General features: G+C 39.1%; 1 protein-coding gene across 1 annotated transcript; it reads left to right on the forward strand.

The window, feature by feature from the left end:
- Window positions 1-1,227: 1,227 nt before the first annotated feature.
- On the forward strand, window positions 1,228-12,837 carry apcdd1l (adenomatosis polyposis coli down-regulated 1-like). Its single transcript, XM_027010765.3, has 4 exons — window positions 1,228-1,644; window positions 9,595-9,778; window positions 10,122-10,644; window positions 11,340-12,837. Exons 1-4 carry the CDS (start codon window positions 1,584-1,586, stop codon window positions 12,117-12,119), a joined length of 1,548 nt encoding a protein of 515 aa, XP_026866566.3. The 5' UTR covers window positions 1,228-1,583; the 3' UTR covers window positions 12,120-12,837.
- The last annotated feature ends 3,401 nt before the right edge of the window (window positions 12,838-16,238 follow it).

The raw sequence follows: 16,238 nt of genomic DNA on the forward strand, positions 1-16,238 counted from the left end.
GCACATGAGTACACACACATACACCAGTCCAATATGAGACCTGACTTCTGATTTTACAGGTCACTCCTCTTAAGCATATGTACTGCCTCCAGTTGGCCAACTAAACAGAGTGGTTTCCAGTACTGAGCTGAGAACATAGATGTTTTCTTCTAACAATTCACAGTCAAATTTCAAAGTCAAATTAATTCATGTAGCACTTTTTACAAGATGTTTAACAAAATAGCTTTACAGATGTCCAAGTCCAAGCCCCCAGTAAGCAAGCCAAAGCTGACATTGGCAACTTTCTTCAACTCCCTAAGAGCATGTACAAACCTTGAGAGGAATCAAGACTCAAGGGGGAGCCCATCTTCCTCTGATTGACACCACAGCAGGAACAAAATAAACAAAAATGAAATAAACAATAAGAACAAATAAGCAATAGAAGTCTATTTTGGGTTCCTAAGAGTTCTAGTCTGGGTGCAATGAGAGTATGTGTGTCTGAAACCCATCTGGTGCAGGAAAAACCCAGGAACAGCTGCCCAGTCGGCCTGGAGTATTCTCACTGTTCTGTCAGGGGAGGGAACCAGGGCAACAGAGAAGTGGGTGGGTGGGGAGGAGCCACAACAAGGGAACAAGTTGGAGGTGGAGGAGCCCACCTGAGACCAGCTGAGACCAGTTGAGACTCAGTAGCAACATCAGGAGTAGATGTATCTCAGCAGAAAGATTATTAGGTATGGTCATATACTGCAGTGTGTAAAATATGGGCATATAATGTGCAAGTGTTCACTCTGGCAGATAGAGCCAGAAGGTAATCAGAGCCAGACACAGGCTCCTTGGAACATCAGCACTCTGCTGCTCCCATCCAAGAAAACCGAGTGACAAAAAGAGATGATGTGAGAGTATCACAACATCCCAGGTTACCATAACTCAGTGCTCATGAACCCCCAGATCTACACCTATACCTAAGATGAGAGCAATTCAAGTTAGAAATTGTTTTAGAAGACAGTTTAAGGTCAAATCTTATTCTAGATGGCTTTGTTTTTGTTTGCCATTGTTCTTAATCTGCCCAGTTTTATTGCTTTCAAGAGTTTGTGTCTTGGGCTGCATGTTCCCTAGAGGGTGAAGTTTGAGAAGTTAGTCCACTCCTCCTTTCTCTCCTTCCCTCTTGCTTTCATCCCCACCCTCCCCTTCTCTTTCACTCACTCTCATTCTTCTGTGTCTCTTTATAAGGTGTAGCGGAGTAACCAACAGGCAGCGTACAAACACTACTCTTTTTGCCTGAAAATGACAGTGAAAGCAACTGACAGAGACGGAGAGAGAGACAGAGAGCATGTATAACTGATTGATTTTACAACACAGACCTAAAAATAATTTTTTTTTGTAACTTTTTGATGGCTGACAGTCTTGTGTGGAGAGGACACAGACAGAGAAGAAGTCTCTACAACGTGGATAATAATTGCCTTAATGTACTGTATTTGTCAGTAATTTGTATAAAAAGCCCTTGATATGGTTATCTTTCCTTGTCTTCTGGGCTGACAAGAGTGTTTCAAAGTTGGAGGTTTTGATTTATAGGAATTCTGGAGCATTTCTTTTAGTTTTTAATAATGTCTGGAGGAGCACTTATTCACCTGCCAGAGTTACTTTGGATGATGTGTCTCTGTCAAGGTGAGTTAATTGATCTCTTTCTCTCTCACACACACACTCTCAGCAAACATGTTTGAAAATAAAAACAAACAACATCTATGTCAGTATGTGAAGTTTTCCCAGTTCAAAACATCATTAACATCTTTTATCCTTTAATCTTTTACATCCAAACTAATAAAACACACATTCTTTGTCACTACATTTTATTAATAGAGCCTGATGGATAGTTTGTTGGTTAATGGGATAAAAAATAATTGCCTCTGATCACAAGTGCTGCCATAAGACATTTTTAATGGAAACCAAGCAAACCTTTAGATTCTGTTTCAGTGAAAATAAATTAGATTACTCCCTTGTTTTCTCCTGGCCCATTCAGAGTGTATTTTGTTTGAAATCAGGCAGATTGATAGTTCTTATGATAAGATGGTTGAAGTTTAGACTACAAGTGAGTATGACAGTGAGAGTAGTTTTGGAAAAGCTGAACTGGGGCAATTTCTATTCAGATTTTTCATTACTAACATTTGGAGGTAAGCAGTCTTATTCCTTTAGAAAGATTTGACTAAACACAGTTGAACCCAATTTTTGTGTTTATGTGTTTGTGATTAGTGCACTCAAGTGTGTGTATGTGTGTTGAGGGGGTGTGTGGATCTGTCTCGCATATGTCTAAATCTCCAAGAGGATAATTGCAAGATATGTGATAACTTACTAACAAAAACCAAACGCAATAATGTTTTACATGGTAAAGCTGAATATTTTGAAAATACTGCGTGAAGTATAATGCACAATAATTTAAATTACTGTACATACATTACAATGTATAGTAATTACCACAACAAATAATATATTTTTAAGTCCTGGAAATTTTATCCACAAAAATCTTTCTTGAGATAATTCTAGGTCAACATGAATGCTTTGGATTACTGTTTTCTTCAGCACTCCATTGAAGCTGCAGCATGTGAAGGACACCATTGTTTCCTTTAATGCCACCACTGCAATAATGATTAGAATAACAGACCAACAGCATGTATCACCCTTTTCTTTTGTACAGTATTTAATGACTTGTTCTCTGCAGCCTCACATCATGTATGGTTAAGGTGATGAAAGAGCAATTTCTTAGCAATTCCTGTTTATCAGTTTTCTCTTTCCATTCTCCCAGACAACAGATCCATGTGTTATGATATTATGCTTTGCAGAATGCCAACAAATAACTAAAAGGAGGAGAGAGATCTTTCAAACATTGCTAGATGACAATACAATTCTTGAATGAAGGGTGACTAAAATGTCTGGTATCCCCCTGAGGATAAAATATGAGTTATTTAATTAACTGAAACATTAACAGACCATCAACTATCTGCCCACCAACTTACCTGTAGATGCAAGATAAAGTGAAATACAACAGTCCATATGTATGTAGAGCTACTCAGAATAGAACAGAACATTATCGTCCTGCCAGGAAAATGCCTCACCTGGCACAAAAAATACTGATCTGCAACAATTCCATATAGTTAGGTAAATACACTATACATTGGTATAATTCATAATAGTAATTAATAATAGTTAAATAGATTGTTGCACTGAATGAGTGTGTGTGTGTGTGTGTGTGTGTGTGTGTGTGTGTGTGTGTGTGTGTGTGTGTGTGTGTGTGTGTGTGTGTGTGTCCTGTGCCCACTTTGTCTCCTATGCTGCTGGGAAAGGCTTGGGCCTCCCACAACTCAGTTTAAATAAGTGGTTTAGAATATGAAAGAATGAATGGGTTGTTGCAGTTGTTAATCAAGCTCATTGCACTAGGAAAAAAAGCTCTTTTTTGTCCGCTAGCGGTACTGTATAACATTGAGAGGAACAACAATTCAACACACTAGGAGTGTAGGGTTGTCTGTCATTCTGTATGCAGCTGTGTTACACAAGCTGTCCAGTGTCATTTGTTAGCACTTCCAACCAACCATTCCCAACCATTCTGATAAAACTGTTCATCTTATTTTGCTTGTTGTCATACATTAAAAACCAGGATGCTTCCATTCAGACTGACCTAAACCCTTTTCAGAACATTTCAACTGACACAATCGCCTTGGTTTCCTAATGAGAGAGTTCAGGATATTAATCACAAGGTACTTAAAACAGTTAGTATGATATTTCTGCTGACAAAAGAGTGAGCTGCAGTTGCCAGGAGTGAGAGATCTTTAACGAAAGCAAAAGACAAAGAAAAGAAACAAGGCTTGATAAGCAAACTTAAGTGAAAATAACATCTCTGAGACCTGGTATGCATTAGTCTGTGGCAGGCTAAAGCAATGCATCAAGAATGGGGACCTGCAGGAATAAATAGGGCAGGAACAATGAAAGGAATATGATAATAAGTGGGGAGGTTGTGATCTGAAAAGTGATTGAGCACTGTGATTGGTGGACATTTAGCAACTGGTTTAGTTGGGTGCTTACTGGTGTGTGACAGTTAACAGTCTACAGGATGACAAAGATTCAGTGAATTAGAAGGGTCATCATTATGTAAAATAAGTTACCTAGAATTAGGTTCCATTTTTAACCGTCATTAAAATTAAAAAGTCAAACACTGAGAGCCACTCTGCTCCTTTAGGCTTCTCAGAGCAGCAGAGACCTTATAGACCATAAATATATGCTGTGACAGTATGAGTGCCACAGGGCAAGGAGCAGGATGCACAGATTTCTCTCAATGAAGACAGACAATTATACAGACACAATGAAACACTTAGACTTAATTTTTGTTCCAAGGCTTTCACAGTAATACATTAATATGAAGTTTAGTGAGGATTGTCATTCTGTATGCTGCTGTGTTATACAAGCTGTCCAGTGCCATTTGTTAACACTTTGTTCCAAGGCTTTCACAGCAATACATTAATATGAAGTTTTGTGAGGATTGTCATTCTGTATGCTGCTGTGTTATACAAGCTGTCCAGTGCCATTTGTTAACACTTTGTTAACAAGTGTCATTTGCATTTGTGTGAGGACTAGAATTGGTACATTCTCTCTACATATTAACTTTTTCTAGCTTTTTGGGCTGCTACACTCAAACTTGATACTGCGTTAACTAAGTTCAGACATGGTGAAGAACTCTTCAGACCATGCCAGGGGGTGGGTATGATGAAGCCTGAGAGAGACAATGTGTCTGGAGGTTGGGAATCTAATCTCCATTCAAAGTAAATGAGCTGTAAATTTTTTTCAACAGTTTTTTCCAACACAGGTGAAGTAATCAAGAGAAAGGTGGGTGAGTATGAGTGTGTATAAATACAGCCAAACTGTCTGACAAAGACCTGCGATCACTCCTGTATTACAGGCTGTGAAATGAAAGGCACATAGGTAAATTAAAAATGGGAAAAGAGCCACAGAGATTCAGCAAGGAGGAAGAGAATGAAGTGCAACTTTTTATTTGTGCTGTTATCATCATGATGAGACATGAGAGAGATGGTGCAAAAATCATACTCATAAACAAAAATTGAATAAATGCCAGTCTCATCAGAGACCCTCCTTCCACAAATGTTTCCTCAGTCTTACCTCTATGTGTGTATGTGTAAATTTAATTACACTATTTTGCATTTACATCAGAACTACTGGCTAGCAGAAAGGGGTGAGAGAACAGAAGAGAGAGAAATAGAAAGGCAGAGAGCGAGAGAGAGAGAGAGAGAGAGAGAGAGAGAGAGAGAGAGAGAGAGAGCATGAGAGAGAGACAGCAAGCATGCACTCTTCTATTTCCCCCTCTACTGGATGTCAGGATGTATAGCTACTTAATAAGTGAGCTGGGCTGTAGGGTTCACAACATCCCCTGTGAAGTTCTTCATGGCCCATTAACCCTGAAGTATCAGGTACACTCTGGCTATTGGTTAATGCTTAGTACTTAGTTACTGCTACAGTGTAAGCATACCATTAAGTAGAGTGTGATATACTGAATAACAATGAATAACACTACATTTATACTTTTTTACAGAATGGAAGACTATCAGTGGGAAGAAAGTACACTGTAACAGGCTGTTAATAGTCATTGTTGCTAATTATAATATAATTAATGCTACACTTACATTGTAACAGTGGCTATGTAATGTAAAGTGTTACTTGTAACTGGTACTATTAAGTACCCACTGAAATAGCATCAAAATTGTCTATGTTGGAAAGGTTGAGACAATGCAAGTAAGCTAGGAAAACTGTCACAAAGAGCAAAAATAAAGAAATAAAAAGAATACTTATATTAGTTTGTGTGCAGAACATAACATTTTTGGTTGAATTAAAGAAAAAAAATATATTAAAAATCATCTATGCCATTAGGTTGAAGGTTGTGAGAAGTGACCCTGCATCTAAAATCTTGACCCAATAGAAAAGGATAGGAGTTGGCCAGTACCTTGACTGGTACTATAGGATTAGTCATTTCTTGCTCTTGCACACGAGGGGGTATAGAACTCAATAGAACTCAGTAGAGAATAGAGAATAGAACTCAAACTGTATACAGAGCCTTTCTGTTGTTTAATTGAACTTTGTTCAGAGATTCAGAATCATCAAGGAATAGAATCCATAATGTCAAACTGATGTGGGAATGTGGATTTGTGCCAATGCTAGTTATCATAGCCTTCATAAGTTTAGGGAGTGTGATATATGCAGTAAATGATGAATTATTTTGAACCAAAACCAAAAGGCTGATTCTCTAATTCATTATTTAAACATTAAAATTTATTGTCCACGCTTGTCTATACTCCATATTGGGTATCCAAAACTCCCATTCCACAGCATCGCCACACTGTAAAAAATTGAAACATGAGCATAGCTCAATTACCCATCTTTCTGAACCTGTCAATCTGAAATACTTCCTGTTCTGTGACAGCTCTGCGCTGAAGCCTACATGGACGATATTTACTAACTAAACAGATGGCTATTGCCATGTTCACTGATCTCTCTCATTGGAATGATGTTTGCATTTCTTTTTAGACAATAGGGCAAAAGACAAAAAAGTTGATATATAGTTGCTGGCTGATTACATATACTTCCTTTCATCTCCCCTTAAAAATGGTACATGTGAGTTACAGGTGTCATGTGACTGAAATGACAAGTCAAACCTCTGGCCTACTTCCTCCATGAAGCCCTCCAACATATGTGGTCAGAGTGTCATCCAGACTTATATATGGCTCTTATCGACCCATCACTTCTCGTTACTTGGAAAATTACAGAAATGCTAAACCATTGGAGCTGCCCAGAAATATGTTTTGAACAGTAAAAGAACACAGAGGAAAAAATCTCTTTTGGGGGCTTTTTAATTGCTGATCCTACTGGAGACAAACCAGGGCTCTGAAGCATGTTGTTTTCATGAATGAGCTTAATTTAGCAGGAAATATGGCATTACTGGCTAGAAAGTTAAAAGTTGATAGGTGCAGCAGTCTAAGTTGAGGATGTCAGTGAATCTGGATATATAGTATCTCCTCTGCCATTACATCATTGCAGTCCTTGTACACTGTAATATGTTATGCCCAAAGTCAGTTTGAAGTCTGACTGGATCTGGCTTGTGATACAGAAATTCTCCCTATATCAGATAACTTAAAATATTGTCATATGCAAAATCTGATAAAGCTAAACCAAATATGCATAAAATGTCCATATCCATTTACTGTTATGACCTCATCTAGGCTCCAGGCCATAACAGGAAGTGTGAGGAACACAGCTAAACAAGTGTGTAGTGGAAATGAAGTCAGACAGCAACAAACCAAAGTAGTTCAATGATATACAGTGTATTGTGCAACAGACAGTGTGATATATACAAGAGATAGTGTGACACTGGACCATAATGTCAGGAGTGACCCAGGCCAAAATAAACAAACCCACACTAGAAACCAAAAGACACTCACTATACCTAAACAGTCAAAAGAAAAATACACACAACTACGCTTACTCCCTAGGTGGAAAACATAAGCAAACCCACAACCCAAACAAAATGAGTCCTTCCCTACTTACTGGTGAACAAAACAAAAGTAACAAAGTGGAATATATACAAATATACAATAGCAAAACTATCTATTAGGGAAAAGTCAAGGACAAAGTCAAAATGGGAAGCAAGGTCATACACTAAGTCAAATATCATATATCAAATACTATTAACAACTGTCTCACACAAATATCACAGCCCCTCTCTCTCTAGCTTTTTCCTCTTTTTATTACTCCTCGGGGTGGGAGGAGTCTTGTCTCCTGAGTTGCTGCAAACAAACTCTCTAATGGAATATGGAACTGGATCGGAAATTGGCTTTAGAATGAAACAGACACACACAGCTACACCAAAAGAACACAGGACGTAAACCCCCCCCCCATAAGAGTGAACTTCTAGCATCTATAATTCAGAAAATAAAAACATCCAACTAGCACCTTGACAAAGCATCAGCCACCACATTGTCTATGCCCTTCTTATGCACTATGTTTAAATTAAAGTGAGTATAACTACCACATCATCCAAGTAAGCTTCACGGTTAGGCACATCGCCTAGTACCAAAGACATTAGCCGCTGAAAGTGGGATGAAGCATTACGGAGACCAAAAGGCATGACAGTATATTGGAGAAATGCATCAGGTGTGGCAAAGGCATATATTTCTGATGCACGAGGGGTGAGTGGCACCTGTCAGTAACCTTTCATTAGGTCAAATTTACTGACAAACAGGCTGACCCAATATGATCGAGGCAATCTTCCATTCTAGGCATTGGAAACGAGTCTGAGACGGTAACATCATTAACCTTATGATAAACTGTACAGACTAAAAGTATCATCAGATTTTGGCACCAGCAAACACGGAGAACACCATGGACTACAACTAGGGACAGCAAGATCATGTTCTTTATGTCGACGGACTGGGGTAGCTAATACATAATTAGTGGGAGATATCTTTAATTTCACAGCATACGGGCCAGAAAATCATGTATTAAGAGAACCTGAAGTGGGCAAAAGGGCAGACCAATCCCTTACACACTGTTTTGACTTGTCTGAAGGAAAAACAGGCACCCCCACTCAGCAACAGTGCTACTTCATTCATTCTCATCAAAATATATAACTGTAACTACAAGAATTGTCTTGACTAAACTGATGTAAATCACACACTAACCCTTTGTGAAATGACTACTCTTGTCATTAAGACTGTCATGACAAGGGAGAATTTAGTGGAATCTCACAGACATAAAAAGATATAAAAAGGGAATTAGTTTAATCACCAGTGCATAATGTATAATTAAAGTGTTTATTTTTAAGCCAATTTTCCCCATATTCATATCTTCAATCTTCCAAAATACACGTCACTCCCTTCCTTGGCTTTCATTAGCTGCCTGCATCAGATTTCAAACCTTGATGCTCACCTGCAAAGCCAAAAATAGACCAGCCCTTCCATACATGATGCCAATGATCAAAGCCCAATCTGTACCTTGAATACTTTGAACCTCAAGTATTGGTCAGCTTGAAATACCATGCTTCCAGTCTCATGGAAGATGAGCATTGAGACTATTCTCTATCCTGGCTCCCAGATGATGGAACAAACTTCCTTTGGCTGTCCAGACAACAGAGTCCCTTGCAGTCTTCAAACAAAGAGTGAAGACCCATCTAGTTGTGGAATATTTAAATGACCATTGATCCTGCACCCATGTTGGGTAACAGAAATGCTAGGACATATTGAAGGGTATTGTTTGTTATTGCACCTATCGTTGTCTGAGATAGAGCTTATACATGTTTTGCACTTCTAGGCATCAGCATTGATTCCTGTATTTCAGCAGTATTCTAGTTCAATGGTATCTTGAACTGTAACCTACTGTACTGGTAGGATACATTCTATGAGTAAATGACAATACGCTTTTGTAAATTGCCCTGGATAAGAGTGTCTGCCAAATGCCGTAAATGTAAATGTAATACCTCAGTGACTGAATGAGATCAAAGCAGAACAGTTACGTTCAGCAATACGTAATCTGTTCAGAAACATTTTCATTTCTCCCATTTTTTGACAGCTGTGTGTGTAAAGGGCAGTAACCTTTGGGACGTGCCCACTAGCCACCTCCATCCATCCACCAACTTTAGTTCCAAGCTATTTTGGGAGCCACAGTGCCAAACTCAGCTCCGCCATCTGCAGGACAGGACCAGAATTACAGCTACCATCCCACCAAGGTTGGATGGTCACTGGGTCTCATCCAGGTGAAAATGTTGCTTAAAGAAATTGCTCAAAAGATTTTCTTCAGTTTAATGAAAAGCAAAACAACTTGATTTCTGAATATAAATTATTTACTGTAATCAGACTATGGTTTACTTACCTGTTTGACAACTAGTACCAGCTGGTTCAGGTTTGAGCTGAATACCTAATTTATATAATGGAGCATATGTTGGTAGAATGATAAATAATGTTTTACTTTACTGCCAGTACCAAAAACCCGTAGCAAAGTAGAAATTAACACTACAGTTCATTTTTATCATCATGTATATTGTATATTTATAGTTAGGTTTACCTTAACTTTAACTACATTTTCTATTCCTGTCTCAGGTGTGAGGTGAGGGCTGGTCCAGAGTTTCTCACTCGCTCTTACATCTTTTACCCTACACGACTTTTTAAAGCCTTCCAGCACTACTACTGTGACAGTAACTGTCATGTACCAGCCTACTCTCTTATAATCCAGGGCAAATTGCGACTCCGTCAGGCCTCCTGGATCACACATGGGGCCACGGAGGCAGAACACAATCTTCAAAAGGTCACTCTGGTGATCCACAACCAGTGGGCTGCCCATCGTCTTGAAACCCGGCTGCCCTCATCCTGCCTAAGACTTGGTTCTGGAGTACAACTGGTTCCTAGCAAGCTATATGAGCTTTTCAATGCCAAGGCTAAGAGAGACTGTCTGGGTGCTCTGCACTTTTCCATGATGGAGCTGGACTTGTTGAGGTTGGAGATCCAGTATCATCCTCTTCACCAGCCATCAAAAGAGCTGTTCCTGGGGGATGTGCATACAGATCAGAATCAGAGAGCCCACTACAGACCTACAGGATATCAGCAACCTCTGCAGAATACCATGGTGAGAATTAGCATTGCTGTATACTAGACACTATAATAGACACTATATTTATGAGGGTTTCATGCTTTCCAGATATTTCATTTACTAAGTATAATAATGGTCCTATTAGAATACACAGATACTGTAATTTAGTTTTGGCTTGTACTATTTTAATCTATTTTGAGTAATTTCTGTACTAATACTGAGTTGTCTTCAGTTATCAGTTTCCTCTGTCAACGCTTAAAGAATTTGTCAAAGAATGCCCTTTCATTTTGTGAAATTAATGATTAAGGTTAATGATGTTAAAATTACTCTTCAGAAGAAAGGTAAATGATCCATGCGTAACAAATCTTGTTAGCATGGTACCTGTAAATACTACCGAAGGATAATTTAAAGCCTTAATAAGAAGTTTTACAGGCAAAAAACAAAACCAACAACAAAAAGGAGGTAAAATTTAAAAAAATGCTGATCTGTCCTTACTATAATTTTTTCAAAATCAATGTATATTGGACAAATATTTTAACTTCATCTACCTCTTGAGGCAAGAAAGGAACAATGAGGAACATAAGGAACAAATAATGTTTGTTTCTCTTCCCAAAACATTCAAAAAACTTCTGGATTGGGGCTTTAAACTTATACATATTAAGATAAGACATGAATACTACAAGGCTACATTATGCAGGGAATGTACAGTAAAAAAAATTTCTTCTTCCCAGCATCACATCCACCCGTGCCCTGTGTGTGCTTTGATGTACCAGTCTTCTGAGCAAAGCCCTCCCATTTTACCTCCATCTTGGTCCATTCCTCTGAATTTAAATGGTCACTGGATAAGCCAGCGTTGTGAGGCCCGGCCAGCTGTTCTCTTTCTCACTCGACTCTTTGTGTTCAATGAAGAACACCATACCTGGGAGGGCACCTACCATCACTACTCTGACCCCATGTGCAACCATCGCACATTTACACTTGTGGCATCAGGGCACTATGCCCGCATGGAACCCTCTTCTAAAGTACAGGCTGCCACTGAGCTGGTCTTCAAGGTGATACGTGCAAAGGTTACAATGTTTGAGCAAACAATGCTGCAAATGTTGAATTCATCAGAAGAGGGAAGTTGTGGGCAGGCAGGAGGATGGGAACCAGGAGCTGAGCAAGACATAACATGGACAGCAGGTTGTGGTATGCTGGGGATATTACTTCCACACAAAGAATATGAGCTGTTTAAAATGGAGAAGGATCATAAGAACCGGTCACTGTTGCTCATTGGAGAAAGGCCCACAGATGGAAGCAGCCCTGATCGACCAGTAAAAAGGCCCACATCCTTTCAGACTCCAATGGTTCAGTGTAGTCCAGACACAGCAGTTCCACAACACTATAGTTCCCGCAGTGATGTATCAACAGGACCGGAGGTTAGCTCAGCAATTATACATCATTCTGTCTTCAGTATTTTTTTGATGTCACTACTGAGTATGTGGTACTGGTGTATACTAGTGTACACCTAAGTAATCCATCTTCATGTAGAGGATTACAGTACCATTTCCACACACTGTTCAAATGCTGGCACACCTTTGATGGGAATAGCACAATATTCTTGGGCTAATAGAGTAAATTAGGTGATCTAATATTAAATATATATTCACAGCCTTTTAAAGCTATCAAAAATGATCAATATTCTTCTAATGGGAAAACAAAATGTACATATGGTTATATGTCTGTATTCATTATGGACATTTAAGAGGCTGTTCTATGAGGCATTTGGGTAGAAAATAAAAAGACAAGCAGAGACTTTATTTTTAAATGATATGAAAACTGTCATTGCTGCCAGAATGGATCCAGAAACATTCCAGAGATGAATGCACAGAGAAGTCAAACAAATCCAGAGGAAAAGATTATCCAAACAGCTGACTGGAAGATCAATGGGTTTTCCACAAACAGTCTGAGGAAGCATCTGGTTCATTTTGGCATCTAGACATCATAATATTTGATCTTGTGCTGATTATGTTGGCAAATTAGCATTGGCTAATAGGAACACATTCAACATGACCAAGAAGTCTCGTAAAAATTACTAAGTATTTTTTTCTACAATGTTGTTTATAAGACCAAATGACATCACTCTTATCTCTTGTGTAATAACATAATTCAAAGTAGCGATAACTATCTAATGGTAAAGATGATACTTTTATTATATTTATTTCAATAATTAATAAACTAATTTTTAGAAGAAAATTAAATGACTAATGATTAAATGAAAATTAAATTGCAATTATTACAATGGACTCAAAATTATTTGAGTAGGGGTGTTTGGTTACATGTGGTTACGTGCGCGCACACACACACACACACACACACACACACGATAGATCTACATGTTCTACATGTTCCCACAGCAGTACTACACAAGTGAATTTTTAAACAATGGTCTAGTCACACACCTGAATACATGTGTAAAACATTTGAAAGTTTGAAAAGGAAGTGTCATATGGCCTGCACACTACTACTATGGAATGGACACCAACATCTGCAGCACAAATGTTTTGAAAGAACAGGAAGTATACAATAATTTTAGTCAGTCCGTGCAATTTTCTGTTTTGAAAGTAGTGACAGTCTATGTGCTCAAATTACTACTCAAAATACTATTACTATAATTTGGTGGTAGGACATGTTAAGATCTTGAGCTATTTTGTGGTTTTCTTCCTGCTTACACAGAGTAACAAAACCACAGAGCTTGTAAGTTTTTTGGGGGTGTTGGGGGAGGGGGGGGGCTAAAAATGATGAAATGATGCTTGCTGGCAAAGGAGGAAGAGAAAGTCGAAGCAGAACAAAAACATATGAGTCACATTTTAAAAACAGCACATTGTTTCCATTAAATCTTGTGATGCTGGCAATATTCATTTTGAATGCAATGAGGTAATGCTTTCTAGCCAGAGCAAGTGTATTGGGTTTGGAAGGGACAGTAGGGTTTGGGAGAGTGATGGGGGGAAAATGAGCAGCATTTATCTGTGTATGTCATAGCTGAAAATTAGTGTCCTGATATATATATATACTCCACCAACATTACAAAAAATGCCAGATGATTCCATTCTGGAAGATATGGATAATAACACTGTACACAGTGTGATAAAGCAACTCTTAGGTGATCTAAAAGAGTGAAATAAAAGGACATGTAGAAGGACCATCCAAAAGAAATAGTGCTCAGTAATCAGATGACTGAGACAGGGGCAGTGATTGAGCAGTGTTTGGCTTGTGTGTGTATGTTGTTGAAAGTCATACTCCACCAGGGACCTCTAAAGACCAGGTGCAGCGGCGACCTGGGTGGTGTAGACTTAGAAGGGTGAGCTTGGTGGAAGGACCTGATGAGGTCCAGGTTGAGGATCTGGCTGGCCCACACACAGCATACAGCTTCTCTCCTTCATACCCCTGAGAGTCTACCAGCTATTGTAGTCAGCTTTTGCACTGCTAAGAGTCCAACAAGGAGTTCATATCGTATTCTTGGCCTCCATGTCCTGTAGTGGCAGAAGGTTTTAGGGTTGGATGGAGATGTCTAGTGGACCTGCAATAACTGGCATGAGAGTGAACACATGAAAGGATGTCAACTAACCACAGGATTGGTTGACACTATAAGTGACATCAGTGATGCATTGTTGTATGGTATTGGTGCAAACATATGAGTTGTAGTTCTTGCCACCGGGACTTTTCCTATCATCTCTGGTGGCCACATATACCTGATCTCTCAGCTGGTATACAGGGACAGTTGAGCTTCAGGATCTTACTGAGCTTACCTGTTTGATGCCAGAGGTGAGGCTCACCATCACATTGAGTTTACTGACAAACTCCCTCAGCACCCATGATATGAATATACTCATGGTGTTATCTTTGGTCACTAGACGTCTGTGGTGAAGTGGGACCACAGCCTGTTGGTATTAGCGTGAGCCGATTGCCTGTATGAGTAGTGTGTGGCTCTGGGCACACATTTTGCAGGATGCGACATGCTTCATGATGCCCTTCTGTATGGAGAGATGAGTTGGCTGGTGCATGTAAATCCCAGGTGTGTTGTCCCCAGAGTGCTCTGGTAATCTGAGGGAAGTGATCCTCTGGTGGCACATATAATTTGTTGTTAAGGCAAAGAGGATATAGGTTATCTTGGGTGAAGGCGTTGTCTAGATCCCACTAAGAATCTCCAGGATGCAAGAGGAGGTTCAAATGGGTTCCTGGAAGGTGGCTTAGTTTAAGGGCGAACTGGCATGAGAGGCATTGACTTTGGTGTTCTAGGAGCTGGATCTGTAGATTATGTAGAAGTTAATGTGGGAGAAGAAAATGAAGAACCTGGTTTGACAGGAGTTCAGCCTTTTGGTGGCCTGTAGGTAGAGATTCTTGTGTTACTAGGAGCCCTCCAGCCAATGCCTCCACTCCTCAAAAGCAACTTGATAGCGGAAGCTCTTGGTCTCCTACTCTGTAATTTTTCTTGGCTGGAGTGAGTTTCTTAGACAAAAATGCCACCAGTTTCATCTTGAGGCTTGCTCAAGAACACTGCAACCTCACAGCATCCACTCCTGTATCCAAGGCATCCACCTCAACTATCAGTAGGGTTGGGATGCTGAAGGATGGTGAAGGCTGTCTTGAGGATGGTGACTACATTCTCTGCCACCGTGACCAGTCCAGGCAGTTCTGTATACCCTGAAGGAGGTTGGAGAGGGGCTGGGCCAACAGCAACAATATCTTGGATTACCAGAAAACGCTATGACCATGGGCTCCAGGCTCTGCACCTTTATATATAGAAAGCTAAATAAAAGTCTGAGTAAATAGATATAAAAACTGGGAGTGTCTGAGTCTTGGATTAAAGCTGGAAGGCTGTTCCATAACTGAGGGGCTTTATAGGAGAAGGCTAATCCCCCTGGCTAGAATCTTACTAATTTTAGGGATTGCATTCTGGGAGCGCAGTAGGCAATGTGGGTTATATTATGAAATTAATTCACTGTAGGGTGAAACCATTTAGTACCTTATATTGTAACAAAAGGATTTTAAAAGCTATCTGAAATTTAGCTGGGAGCCAGTGCAGACTAACAGGACTAATGCGGTTGAATTTTTAGCCCTTGACCTTTTTAATAGTATGGGCATTAGAAGATATATATATATATATATATATATATATATATATATATATAAAAAAAATTGAGTATCATCTGAATAGCAATGGAAGCTAATAGCATAGCTATGGGGCAAAATTTATAACTAAAATTTTGAATTTAAAATTGGAGTGTGTGGAGTATTTTGAGTATAAAGAGTTTAGTCTTTCAATAAAAGCAACCAGACGTGAAGTAAAGAAAATAAGTATAAGAAAAAAGGCAGTAAGTATACAACAGATGACTATTAAATGCACAGGGTCAATAGATGAGGCTTGATTTTTGCCTAATGGATCTGCTGGTCATTATTCTTCAAATAACATTTATTGAAGAATGCTCTCATAACAGTAAAGAATAAAGAAACCAACACTATAGCAAAACAAAACCCTCTAACAAAAAGTATTTAACCAGACCTTAAATTTTGTAATGGTATTGTCACAATAAAGACCTAATAAGGAAACAAGATTAAATACTGGGCTCCACAGTTGGTGTGGACAATGG

The sequence above is a fragment of the Electrophorus electricus genome, chromosome 7, assembly GCF_041902795.1.
Source record: "Electrophorus electricus isolate QZ-2024a chromosome 7, ASM4190279v1, whole genome shotgun sequence".
NCBI lineage: Eukaryota > Metazoa > Chordata > Actinopteri > Gymnotiformes > Gymnotidae > Electrophorus > Electrophorus electricus.